The following is a 14,987-nucleotide window of genomic DNA, read 5'->3' on the forward strand; positions in this document are numbered from 1 at the left end:
CAATTACTATAAATTAAAAATGAATGATATTTAATCATGATTTATCGAAATTAATCTACAGCAACCTTATGATTATTCTGATTAAAAATTTTAATCATTTGACAGCACTAATTAATACATACAAGAATAATTCTCTGAAATGATTTGACACGTAGAGCATCCAAATGTGTTTTATTACATGCAATATTCTGCGTATTTTGAAATGTACTTACAATCAAATATTTGAAATAAGTGTATCTTTTTCTATGAATACATTTGAAAAAAACCCTCACAGAATCAAAATCAATTTAAGACAGTGATACATTAAGACTTTAAACAAGCTTTCAGGGAGTGATAAGAAAAATTATATTTAACTGACCTGAATTGAAAATAAAAACCATTATGGTAACTGTACTCTGTCTCTGAAATATATTCCTACACTATTATTGAATACAGTTCCAAGGCTCTTTATCATCGATCACCTGGTGATGCAGGTGCGACTGCGAACTGAGGCTCCACCCCCACAGCTCCGTGAGCAGACAGACCACACACCCCACGTCGCCCACTCGTTCCTGAAGTGCAGTTGCCGTCGGGCACGAACCAGATGCCCCGAGGCAGCCTTGGAAGAAGCCCCCCTAATGGAGAGCCACAACTGGAAGACAACAAATGGAACAAATAAGCTCAATCTACTACAGAGATAAACTAAACAGGAGAACCAGGGTGACTGAAACAACTGACCAAGGGAGTAGGTTTGATTCTGACATTGATGGGGACACAAAAGTGCTCCAAGGCAGCACTCCTGAAAGTTCATGTTTTTTTGCATTTGCAAACGTAATTTCACGTCATGTAGAGCGGATCAAAAAAGCAAACAATAATAGTCAGTCGGTTCTAGCCATTTTGGCATCCTAGGCGAGATATGAATTTGGTGCCCCCCTTAAAAAACACACACATGCACACAAACACACACACACACACATATACATATGGGGGGGGGGGGCACGAAGAGGAGATGCATGAAGCATGAGAGGAGATGCACAAAGCAGCCAGCAGTAAACCACACAGAAACATATATAAACCACATAGAAACATATATCAAACAACCAACTAGTAGTAAGCCATATAGAAACATAAATAAATCAGATAGAAACATTTATAAACCAGCCAACCAGCAGTAAACCATATAGAAACATCTATAAACAACATAGAAACATATATAAACCACATAGAAACATATAGAAACATATATGAACCACACAGAAACATATATAAACCAGATAGAAACATATATAAACCACATAGAAATATTTCTAAACCAGCCAACCAGCAGTAAACCATATAGAAACATCTATAAACAACATAGAAACATATGTAAACCAGATAGAAACATATGTGAACCACATAGAAACATATATAAACCACATAGAAACATGTATAACCCAGTTCATCATCAGTAAACCACACATCTTAGCAGATCTCATATCTAAATCATCTAGTTTCATTATTAGCCAACTTGGCTTCATTTCAATTCAGCTAGCTGTTGCTAGTAACATCAAATGTTTTTTAACATTATAAAAGGTTACATCCCTCTATAATTGGATTACTTTTCTTCCTCTTCTTTCCTCCTCTTCTAAACTGTGCAGCTAAGGGATTGTAAAAGCCTTTTCATGGTGATAAACTCTCCACCCTTTACTTGGATGCTTAGTTCAACACCTGTCTGACTGTTATTCAGCTCCACTCTGCCTCTGTCACTCACACACACAGTGGGCACTGGTCCAGGAGAGCTCACCTGAGAAATTACGGGGGGGGGGGGGGTGTTGTTGTTTTGTTTTGTTTTTTTTCTCTCATTTCTTTATTTTTAAGACAATTAATGACAAATTATCATGTTATCAGTTATCAGCCTATGCACGCATGGACACGCATACACACGCACGCATGCAGACAAACAGACACATGTACAAATGTAAATGTAAAGGACACCTCTGATATTCAAACCCGTCTAGCTGACATGACCCAGGCAGAACAAATGCACATATGCTGACAATTTACGCTAAGCGGTTGGAGATACGAACTGCCTCCTGTCCGGTCCAACTTTTTTTTTCCTGTCCTGTCCAACTAGCGGGTAACTGTAGCTTTCAGAAGTAGATGGCATAACAGTGGGGAAGGCCAATCACACGTACGATAACAAAACCGCAGAGCCAATCGGAGAGTGATAATTAGGTTAGAGGCGGGACTTCTAGCAGAGACCGACTATTAACCCTTTGTGTGCCATAATCATTGATTAAACACTACAGACAGCGGTTGGATTGGTAGGGACAAAACAGTAGTGGCTGGATATTGGTAGGGACATGTCCCTAGTGTCCCTACACAATTCTACGCCCCTGCAACTGACACAGATGAAAACCATGTAAAAGACATGTTGAGACAAAAACAAGACAACAAAGACAAAAGAAATGCAACATAAAAGCTGCAACAGCACAAAAAAATGTCAAGATAAAACTAGACAAAAATGATGTGAAACATGCAGCAAGACGTGAAAAACAAAAACGATGTACAAAACAGAATAAGACAAAAGTCAAGTTAAAGATGCACCAACACAAAGCAGACAAGCCTTATTATTGAGATGAATGTTCACATCTAGAAATGTCTGTTTCATGAAATGTTTCATTGCCCAGACTAAATTCTTTTACAACTGAGGGAAGTTACTGATCATTTTAACTAATTAGTACTTTTTGGAAATGATAATGTCTGTAATACTAAGTCTGGAACTCTGTTGGATTAATAGGGACATGATTTACTCAACTCGAAAAGAGTTCCATTAAAGCAAGAAATTCTTCTGATCATAATAACAAACATTTGTAAATCAGATGTGTTTAGGTGATCATTTGGATGTTCCATTTACTTCTGCATGGAATGGATCATTTTTAGACCTTCTTAGTTTGCTTTCAAATGGAACAACTCGCCCTCCTCGTAGATTCTACAGCTTGATATTTTTAGGTATAAATATAGTGTGTTTAACACATTTGAAGCAATAGAATCTACAAGGTAGAAGTCAACCAATATGGGTTTTTCTAAGGCCGATGCCGATTTTTCAAAATTTGGTCAGCTGATGGCCAATATCTACAGCTGATTTCTGTGGCCAATATTTAAGGTTGTTTATTTTTAAGCACATTGACTGTAAAATACAATTGAAACACTATGATACTGAAGATTTTTATGTAGCAATATAAATGATCACATATCGGCTTTCAAAAAAAATAAGGCAGATGGCCGATACTGAAAAATATCAATATATTGGCCAGCCAATATATCAGTCTTCCTCTACAACAAGGTGGGCAAGACTGTTATTTTAGATTTTAAAAGTCAAACCTAATGATTTTGCTGTATATTCCACCATGATATTCAAATGAGTTCAGGTCAAAGGTCATGTTTGGTCAATATATGGAGCTGAATATGTATTAAAGGCACTATTTAAAAAAATATATATACATGAACGATATATAAGTTGATCAAATTGCATAAGACCTTTGATGTGATTTTAAGGAAATATTGCTGGTTCAAGGTGATGTCAAATGGGGGTGAGTTCAGCTGCTGCTGTAGCAGCAACTGGAGGTTTAGATAGTTGGAGAAGATCAATATGTGGCATCAGAAGATGGATCCTTCTTGGAATCAAAAATTCAACTATTTCTGAGTAAGTCTATGAAAGGGGGACAGGTAGGGACAGAAAGGAGACAAACCCTTTCTTGTGGTACCGGTGAAGAGAAGTTGCTGATACAAAAACCATCTTAAATTTACTCTACGCAGAAGGAAAACAGTCTGGCAGAGTACAGGGTAGTCTGATCAGAGTGACTGTCAGAGGAAAGGGTGTTGGGTATACTTATGTAAACACGCAGCAAGCAGTAAATCTCAAAAACCACAATTTATTTTGGTTAGTGAATTACTGCCCCAGTTTCTTTTAACTTTAAACCACCTTGGTAGCAAAAATCTCTGGTTATCTGGACAAAAGGCTAGAGATCTTTAGACCAACGGTGGCTCTGGACTACTCCACTTAGGCTGCTTACCAGAGGGGGGGGTCACATAATTTAAATTAACTCAACATTTATGTTTCGGATGGAAGGACCAAACCAGGAGAAAGAATGAACTCACCAAAAAAAAAAGGTTTGAGGTTTTAAAAAGTTAAAACAATAGCTTGATTTATTGCTTCAGGCAAAAATAGAAAAAGATACAAAGAGAGTCTAGCATCAAACACACATTTCGTCACAGAGAGAACAAGAAAAAGCCCCCCAAAAGTTTCCTTTATTACTTTTTATAGTCTTTAGTGACTTTGGAGACTCCCATTATTCAATGACATCATTCGTTGTATGTTTATTATTGGTTAATGATAGTTACTAGGCCAAACACATCACATCACTTGAGCTAATTCTAAGAAAAGCACATGCTGAAAGTTCATTTAAGTTTAACAAGTGCCTTTGACACCTGTCAATCAAACCAACTGCATAGCTGAACCACAAAGTTTCAGAAAGTACGCTCATGCTTAACACCTGCGCAATTAGGCTAGTGTTTCTTGACCACAAAAATCCCCTTAGTTCATAATCTGGTTTTTCTGCTCGACTCTCTTTACCACAACTACTTTCTAAAGCTATAAAATTAGATCTTTCTCGTTGCAATTGACCTTTTCTCCAAGTTCAACACAGGCAGGTGTGAGTTCATCAAAACCACACATACACAAACCAAACCTGACTGTTCAGTACTTCTTAAAATGAAAATACAAGATACAGTTGGAAAATATAACTCAGAATATAACTTAAGACTTGCAAAAATAAAAAGACTCTTCAAGCAAAACAACTTGTAATATTACATTTTCTTCTCCATTTTGGTTCACGATGTATGATGTATGATATTCATCTGACATCTCAGATCAAGTCAAAGTCACACATTCATCTTCCATTTAATACGATCCGTCTCACACTTATACAAAGTAATCTACATAACAAGAGACAATACTATCTGTTCTAGTCAGCAGATGAATATGTGCCTGGCATTTAAGATTAAGATAGTCAGTTCTGTGTCCTCCAAGGACGCATACAAGGGGTACGAACCTGATAGACCCAAACAGGAATGTGCATGATTTATTCGAGCAGGCTGGATAGGAGATAGAGCAAAGCTTACTAAGTCAAAGGTCAAGCTGTTATACACACATCAGACCACTGAGGGAGTATCATAAAACATCTTATAATCCTAACACAATCAACATAGTTGTAGTAGTTCTATAACACTACGATTAAGTACTGACAAATGGAGTGATATAAATGTTCCATGACACACAACAGTGACACAGTGCACAGACACGAAGGGGCTCACGTATCTGAACTTGTCTTTTACTACAAACTCCTTCCTTTTGGTTTGTGTTCGTTCCTCTCACTCTGACAAAAGAGCAGCAGAAGTGTTGTTATATTAAATGTGTGTGAGGAGTTAAAAGTCAGAGTGTTCCAAGCTGCTGTATGAGGAAGCGGTGGGAACGCTGCCAGTTTCAGTCCTCCTCCAGGGGAAAACTGTGGAATGTGTTTGAGGAGTGCCATTCACATTTCTCTAATCACTTTTATTGTTTGGCTCTGGCGATTCTGATCCGTCAGGCTCCCAAGGCTGGGTGTCGCTTTTTTAGACCTTGTACTTTGCACTCTGAATAGATTTACTGCCCGCTGGATCCTGAGCTATAAATAACATGGGTTTTGTTCGGCATCACACAGTACAACCGCAACACTCCCATCTCATATCCCACCACCCTGACACACACAGGTTATTTCCAGAGATTCAGGTGACATTAATACAACCTTCATTTACTGGAGACTTCTTTTAAAACAACAAACAAACCTCTTTTAATGTACTTCAGCAGGATTTTCTGTGCTTTACTGAAGTACGAGTACGTCGTACTTACACTTTAAAACAGGGTCTGGTTTTAATGAATTTGAGATGAATTACACATTATTTTCATTTAGTATTACTGTGCTTCGTCACATCGGGACTGACAGTAACACAAAAGATGATGTCTTGGTGAACATAAGCATATAAATGTAAAAGGTGACAAAGACAACTTTTCCTTTTACTCCCCATATTGTAACAAAATATCCAGACTTTTCTCTCTTTTCATCTTCATAACAGGCTCATTACTTGAGTTTTAATGCATTTCAGGAGAATTATTATTTCTAATGCCCATGACTTATGGAGGAACAACACATAGAAAAGCCAGAAAAAATACGGCAAATGTAACAAGATGCAAAAGACATAAAATATGAAACAAGATAAAAGAGGTAAGAAGACAGTAATACAGTGGACTACAAATCGTAATAAGAAACAACACAGCTGTAATCTGATCCACTTTTCTTTATAAAATTAATAACATCTAGTCTTATTTTGTTCATATTTTGAGGCTAATATAATGACAACAAGTACAACCTGAGTTCACATTAAATAATATAAAAACAAAGTAAGGGACAGTTATTGGTGGTTTTGTAAAGATAAAGTGTGTCACTTGGGAAAAAAATAATAGCTATACAGTCATAATGATGACCTTCGATCATCAAGTCAGAGCCCCCGTCTTCATGTGGTGGTGAAGTTTCCTGTAGAGCTGTTTCCTCTGCCTATTTTCTCTAGTTTTCTTTTGTTTTGCTGTGTTCAGGATGTTTCTGAGCATCAGCACTGAGTTTGTACCACCAACCAATCAATCAAAGCATTACACAGCATGGAACTACAGGGTGGGGAAGCAAAATTTACAATATTTTGAGGCAGGGATTGAAAGACAGTGTATGACCAATTAGTTTATTGAAAGTCATGAGAATTTATTTGCCACAAGAAAATGTACATAATAGAAAATGTTTTTATTCTATGTGTCCTCCTTCTTTCTCAATAACTGCCTTCACACGCTTCCTGAAACTTGCGCAAGTGTTCCTCAAATATTCAGGTGACAATTCTCCCATTCTTCTTTAATAGTATCTTCCAGACTTTCTCGTAATAGTTTTGCTCATAGTCATTCTCTTCTTTCCATTATAAACAGTCTTTATGGACACTCCAACTATTTTTGAAATCTCCTTTGGTGTGACGAGTGCATTCAGCAAATCACACACTCTTTGACGTTTGCTTTCCTGATTACTCATATGGGCAAAAGTTTCGGAAAAGGTATGGATAATAGTGTTAGGTATGATTATGACATCAATATATGTTTGGTTTCAAAACAATTGACGTAGTGCCTGCTGAGAAAAAACAATTAAATGTTCATTGTAAATTTTGCTTCCCCACCCTGTATATAAAAATAGGACCAGTGTCCCTGGATCTCACCAGCATGTTCTATCAAGAATATAATCAATAGTAACTACATTGATATCTCATCAAAAATTAAAGCTTGCTGGTATGATAGCAGAGTAATTAGTGACTATGCTGCTATCTCATTAAATATGTACATAAAGAAATTTCTTCATAACCTGCCTAATTGGTGCCTACAGGTGAGCTGGCTACAAAATTCAGGATGTGTTAAACATGTAGGAGATAAAATTGATAGTAATTTTGAATTAAATACAAATGAAACTACTGCCAGTACAACAGGATGTGTTTAAAATATTTATCAGAGGAGAAATTATCCGCTATACGAGCACCGAATGAAAAAAACAAATTGAAAGGGAAACTCTAGAAAAGCAAATTAAAGATTTAGAAAAAGACCTTAAAACAAATTATGACCCTGTTACAGAAAAAGACCTGCTACTCCTAACAACTAACTCCAATAAATTGTCAGCTGATGAAGTAGCAAAAAGTCTTTTATGGTTGAAACAGATTTATTTTGATCAAGGAGAGAAGGCTGGGAAACTGCTATCCTGGCAAATTAAAAAAAAAAAAAACAATCTGAAAGAGCTATTAAATGTATCAAAACTTCATCAGGTAACTTAACTGTGGATCCATTGGAAATAAATGACAGCTTTAGAGAGTACGATCAATTTTTATACAAATCAAACATGTAAAACATTTGAAGAACAAAATGACTTCCTTGACCGATATCAATTCCAAACATTAACAGAAGATGCAAAAAAGAATTGGATAGAAATTGAAGAAATTTTAAAAGCAATTCAAAGTATTGCTAGTGGTAAAGGACCAGGGCCTAGTGGTGGTAACATCCATCCCCAGTGAGAGGGGATATAGAGGGACAGTGGAAGTTTATCAGCTTGAGAACATGTTTGATGTTTGCATGATTAAAGGCCATGGAGTTTACAGATAAACACATCATATCAGATGCAGAGCTGGTTCGCTGCAGCAACAGCTGGTTTCCATAAAAAAAAAAAGAAATGACACAAATTTGGATGTTTACTTCTGTAAACCTCATGACCACTATGATGACGGTTAGTGTGTCTGTAGTTACACCAAGTAGAAGGAAAACAAAGCTGATGAAGCCACTAAAGCAATAAAACAACTCCCCTAACCCACTAATTTCACAATTTATATTAAGAGGATGTGGGTTTTGTCCAAATAAGGGAGTGGCGTTGCTGATGGAAACCATTTAATGTCCCCATAGTGGAAGGAAAGTCACACTGAGCCAGAAGCGACCTGTGCTGTGCCTCTCCATCGTTTTCTGTCTTTTTCCATATTTTTCCATGCTGAGGTCACCTGAGGTTACCCTCATTAGTGTCGCTGCTGGTCAGATTAGTGCTGATAGCAGTTGTACATGAATGGAAGTGACTTCTGACCTTTTCAAGAACCCAACACCTCCCAACACAAAGAGAGAGAAAAATGGAAAAAAAAAAAAAAACAGATACAGTAAGAAGAAACAGAACAGACCAGTTCCTCCAGTCGAAGGACAATCTGTCAGCTCTTATGTGGTCTTTATCTTCTCACATCTTTTACAGTGTTTTCTTATTGTCACTTCTTTTACTTCCATTACTGGCCATAAAATCAGACTTGTTCCCAGTTTCAGTTGAACTCCAGAGCTGCCTTTTGACACTAATTATGTTCGTAAGTTTTAATGGACAGAATTTTTAGGTGCTGTCAAATGGTGGATACTAGAATTTTAATGGGGATGGTTCTTCAGCACATCATCCAACCCTCCAATCTTGAAGGCAAGGTGTATTTGATCAGGCCTTTCACCTGAGGCCTGCCCCTCAAGGTTTAACCTATGAGGCACGAAGACTCCTAATAAGGCACAATACTTATGGAGGCCTTATGTGCAATAAAAAGCAAAGTGGCAAGGTGAGGTAAAGCCAAGAGGTGGAAGGTGTACAGTTCAGTGCCCTCAGAATCACATCTCTAATTTTCGCAGGTATAAGGCTCCTGTTGGCCTAATTGAATTGTGACTTCCAACTTGTACTGGGGGAGTTTGTACGTGAGCGTGAAGGGGCTGGTATTAACATCACCATGTGCAAGTCTGAGGCCACAGTTCTCAGAGTAGGGAGGAGTTACACCTCTTGGGGAAAGAGTTGCTAATCAAATGAGTTTAAGTATCTCTCTAGCCCTTTTTCCACAGCACTTCTGTTGCGGGAATATTTTGCCTTTATTCCGGAACAACGCCTGTGTAAACAAAATGGTGGAATCATTGGGTCCCACCTTTATCATGGCTTTGTAACGCCTCTGGATGTAGTAACAGAGCCATGATAAAGGTGGGATCATGATTCCGGAATGTTATGTAAAAGGAACACCTCTCATTTCGCAACCAAGGCGTGACGTTTTGATGACAGCGACCCCCGGGGTGAAAGACACAGCGGGCGCATATGAAGGCACTGGCATGATTCTGCGGCTACGTGCCATTTTCTGGCACAAAGTCAACTGTGGCGGGCACAAAGGTGACTGTGGTGGGCACAAAGGCGACTGTGGTGGGCTGCAGAATCCGTGCCAATGCCTCCATATGCGCCTGCTCTCACTCCAGCACCGGTGGGATTTAAAAATGAGCGCTGCATCACTGCCCCTTTGATTCCGGGATGCAGGTCTGCCGTGTCAAAGTCCAGCCTGTGTCACCTCTGTTACTACTTTGGCTTAGCTGTGGAAATCAGTCACTGGTGGAAGAAGTGGGATCACCATCTTGCCTTTTTTCTGCGATCTCTGTGTAAAAGTGGCTACTGTTTCTGTTCAAGACACTTTTAGGGTCTGACATCTTCTGACATCTTGGTCAAATCGAACAGAGAGATGCAAAGAAAAGATAAAGCAGCAACAGGAACCTCAGGATTCTGAAATTGTTTTCAGGAAAAACCCATAAATCAATTTGGCAGTAGACAGCCATAACAAGCTGTTCTGGAAGTTTTGGATTACAAGTGTTTTGTTCATTCAGTCATCACTGCAGCGGCAGAGTGGGAAGGTGTTGACCAGTGGCATTTCTAGCCTGCTTTTGGGGGTGCTGATGCACCCCTAATATTTAAGAGATTTATTTATTTATTTATTTTTACTTAATGCTTATTTTTGACAAGCTAGAAAAAAATGTTAAAATCATATCCAGTACATGGTTGGAATATAATATTTTAACAATTTCATAACTAAGAAACATTCCAGGTGGTCAGTCAACCTCTGTCCTCTGTTTGAACTGGAATGAGAGAAGCTGCTGTTGTGTCATGTGCATGTGTATGTATAAAAGCCAGACAGACAGCCTCATCTTGGAGACAAGATTTATTAATTTATTATCTTTTAAAGAGTCAGGTTTAGGTAAGAGTGTAAGATCAAATGGTGTGACTTCATTTTCCACAGCAACCAAATATTAAATTAGAATAATCTAGTAAGTTGGATAAATGTATTAGTTTACAGCTCTTATTAGATAGAAAACACATTGTTTGGTTATTTGCCTTTTGGTTAACAGTACAAAGAGAGAGAGGGGAGCAGAGAGAGGGCTTTATTTGGTAATATTCTTATTAGCATTTTCTTACATTTATGTCATTTTTCATCTAGTTGAATACAATATATTTGTGTATGATTGTCAGAGACAAACATTGAAAAAGTCCATTTCTGTTCATGTGTTATACATGTGCATTGCATTTCAAATAAAAGTCCAAAAAATAAATCCAAGGTCCATTTTTGGTATTTTGGTACTCACTATAGGGGGCTATTTTACTTGAGAAACATATACATATACTGTTTATGTGTATATGTGTATGTTGAGGAGCTGCTGTATCAAAAGGAGTTGAGCTGGTTAGGGTATATTTCTTTTATGATTCCAGTCCATTCCTCTTTTACTGTGGCTCAGCATTTAAATAACTTTATCAGATTTGATGGTTTAGCCACAGTTTCCCCTACACACAAAGTGTTGTGCTTTTCTTTCACAAATGTGGGAATGATGGTCTGAAATTTTGTTAAAATGTACAAAACAGTGAAATTTCTCTTGCCTGAGCAGCCTCTGATCCTAGAATCGCCCCTGATGTTGACATTTGAAGACAAGAACACAAGTACTGGAAAATACAAGTCCAGAAACAGTGTTAGAATGATGGATGTCTCACTCAGGTTTCATACGCTTTCATTTCATTTTACTGCATTTTGATTTGTTCAAATAGAAACATTTGTAGAAAATCAAACTAATCACTACTCAGACCTCTGAAAGAAAAGGGTGAAGCTGCATTCATAAAAACAAAAAGCGCCCTTATTTTTCATCATTGTGCATCTTCATGACATCCAGACTAATTTTAACCTAAATGAATGAAGCCACCTCGCATATCCAAACCTATCACCGCACTTTATTAACTCTGTGCCAGGGCTGTTGATAGGTCTGGCTTCATCCACTGTCATTCTGGAAGAGGGGTCAAAGTTCTAGGGTGATGCCGAAGGGAAAGAAGCTGTTTTGGAACATGTGCACATGAGAAAGCATGTTGTGGTGTTAAAATGACTAAAACCTTACAAAACAAATTAGGACATAAAAAAGACATGAGCCTTTTTCATTTTCAGGATGTCCTTGGAGATCTGAGGTTGGTCTTTCATGTAAAAAGAAGGACTTTCAAAACAGCAATGCAAAGAAGGAGACTGATAAAATACTTTCAGGAAGATGGATTAATAAGACATGGACAAGACAACCCATTGGTGAATACATTAATGAGTGTCACACACAAACACAAGATAAAAATGACGAGAAAGAAAAAGAAAGAAAAGATCCAACAAAACGAGAACATCATTAGATTCATCAAGTCAAAAACGCTGCAAAAAATGAAAAGCACGAATAATGAAACACGAGGAAAATACTGTAAAAGATAGAACAAGATGAAAACTATGTAAAAGATGTAACAAAACTATTGCATGTTGTGTCCCTCTTTTCTTCAGATCAGTATTGTCATATTTGCAAAAATAAAAAATCTAAATAATAACAATAACTAGTGAGCACAGTAAGTAAAATAAAATGTCATTTTCCACCTCACTGACTGAAGAACATAAATCCATCTGTTATAGTTATATTAAAGTTGGTAGTCACTTACGCTCTGTGGGGAGGACAGGGCAACCGGAGCAAGCAGCAGGAGGACAAAGGTCAGCACATGGAACAGAGTCAACTTTCTGGAAAAAAAAAATAACAAAAAACACAGAAACACACAGTGAGGCTCAGATTTACACACAGCACTAAACACGTCAACGTTACTACATGGGACAAGAGAGGAAACAAAGAGCTAAAAGGAGGCAGACATCTCCACTGGCCTCTGCAGCTCCGAGGTCTGCAGGTCAGACAGAATATCCACAAATAAGCCGTTAGGTCTGTGAAAACCCCCCTGAGCTGGAGCCCAGGTCAGGAATGGACCCCATACCTAGTCCTATATTCAGGGAGCAGACTTGTGAACTCACACACAGTCTGACTGACACACAATGACCACAACAATCAGCTTCTGAGAAACTGACAAAATTAGGAAGAGCCCATTTCAACTGTTCATCATCAACTCAACCCTTTAAATACAACATCAGAGTTTTGATTTTCTATATCTCCGCTATGACCCCTGTTTATCACCCAATATTCTATACAATCCTCAATTCAAGTCTGTGCAATAAAACAGTTAATATTGTTTTATTAGAATTTCTCGATCTTCTGCCAGAACCTTTTATTGAGTTTGAGGACATGTGCTGAGTAGGTCAAAGCAGCTTATAGATATGAACATCCAGAACTATTAAATAATTAACAAACTGAAGTACCAGAGCCATGAGCTTGGTTCAGATTTGTTCCAAATTGTCTCAGACCCTGCCTCTTGTGCTTGTGGGTCGTGATAATTTCTAACTGTTTGACCTTGAGGAGAATAGTGGATGACTACTGAGTTCTCCAATCTGAGCTCTCAGCTTCGCATCACTTTGGACTGCACCAAATTATTCTTTCAGGGATTTAAAGCTACCTGAGTTTTGATTACTTAGAATCTACAGAACTAAAAACACATGCTACAGACTCGTGCTTAACTCCACATCTTGATGTACTGGAGAAATGATCATTTTTGATCTGGAATTGGTATGCCTGATTTAGAAAACACCTTGTACTTTTCTCTCAGCAGCTCAATCATTGTTCACCAGTATTATATAATAGTGAAATGATTCAATTTAAAGGTAAAATTTTAAGAGAATTTGAGATGTTGGACAATGTTGAATATTTGGATCACACTAATTCATTAATCTTACAGTCAAAATCTCAGTCAAGATCTTGTAGAATTTCAAACAGCTCAAATAATGTGTAAGGACAAAAAAAAAAAAAAAAAAAAAAAAAAAAAAACTACCAGAAAATATTGTAATTTAGGGGGAAAATTCAGTTTTCAAAAAAATGTAGCCAGTTTAAAATGAGCTTTAAGGACATGATTTTTCACAAGGTACAGGTATGTAACAGTTATTTGTTGGTTTATCTAATATTATCTAAATTTGTAGATGGTGGACATAACGTGAACATAAGTGTGTATGTTGTGTATGTGTGTATTTATGTAATATTATATGACATTAATATGAACTTGTGGAATATGTATATGTATGGAATTAATTTCTCATTTGCATGATGCAAAATAATTTTAAATCAACTTGACATTCAGAGGTGCGGGGCGCCCCTCTAATGTAATGGTACTGCACTAAACAAATATTCAGGTCCAGCCCAAAATTACAGTTTGAGTTTTTAACAGGTTTTTTTTTACATCACTGGGGAAAAGAAAATCCATAATTTCCTCTCAGCAAAGCTCAACTGGAATAATCTGGGAACCTTTGCATCTCCTCCTGGCTACAGAAAATCTGCTGTGAGACGTTTGTAGCATAAAGTTCCATCAAAAGGTGTAAAATACATCCAAACACTAACACAGTGCTAGTAAGAATATAAAGTGTCTTGTCAAAAGTCTACGACTAAAACTTCTCTGCTCCATTAGAGTGACATTACAGAAGAACTACAAGAACTAACGACGTGCTTTTCAAATAGGGTTGGACCTGTTCAGTGTAGGGGTCCTCATTTCCTCTCTGGTTTTCTCCTTGTAACTCACAAGACCTTTCACTAAGTGATTCTTGGAAAGCCCCTCCATGTGTTTGACTGCCTCCTGGCTTGGCTTCATTATCTACATGTATGTCATTTACATTAATGCTGAAGAAATGTCCCATGTACACAGTTAAAGTAGCACTTTCCTGTTTGTTTCAGGGGCCCTGCCCTGCCCTCCTCCTCACATATGTCTTTGATGTTTATCTCTCTGATCTGTCTGTGAGGGCCAGGAACTCAGATATGCTCCTCAGATCCAGGACTTGTGGCTCAGTCCCAGGTCAGTAGTTGCCCTATCCAATTATACGATACACATCTCACTCACGGTTAGCTGAGCAGCTTTACCCTTCAGAGCCTCCTCTTGGGTCCAGGCCTTACATGGGGGAGTTCATATCAGACCAACAACTAGGGCTGTGTTGACCTGGAGAGGCAAGAAGCCTTTAAATCTGAAGAATTTAAGAGGGCAGATCTGGAACTGAGGGCTCACACACTACTTAGAAGCACAACAAAAGCATGCAGTGATCAAGTGATTCTCAGTAAAAAATAATTAATAATGATTCATTCATTCATTCCACATTAATGTACATATCATTTCCCTTCTGGT

General features: G+C 37.8%; 1 protein-coding gene across 2 annotated transcripts in view; it reads right to left on the minus strand.

Annotated features, from left to right (window-relative positions):
• The window catches only part of adamtsl5 (ADAMTS like 5), an 82,905-nt gene that overhangs the window by 39,016 nt on the left and 28,902 nt on the right, over nt 1–14,987 (minus strand). For both annotated transcript variants that reach the window (XR_003937915.1, XM_030160230.1), the window contains exons 2-3: nt 12,390–12,465; nt 462–631 (exon numbers count right to left, since the gene is read on the minus strand). Coding sequence is in view for 1 of the 2 variants with exons in the window: in XM_030160230.1 (XP_030016090.1) it covers nt 462–631; nt 12,390–12,465 (246 nt within the window). In the remaining variant the exon portion in view is untranslated. The remainder of the gene's footprint in view (nt 1–461; nt 632–12,389; nt 12,466–14,987) is intronic.

This window comes from Sphaeramia orbicularis, chromosome 3, assembly GCF_902148855.1.
Source record: "Sphaeramia orbicularis chromosome 3, fSphaOr1.1, whole genome shotgun sequence".
NCBI classification, from domain to species: domain Eukaryota; kingdom Metazoa; phylum Chordata; class Actinopteri; order Kurtiformes; family Apogonidae; genus Sphaeramia; species Sphaeramia orbicularis.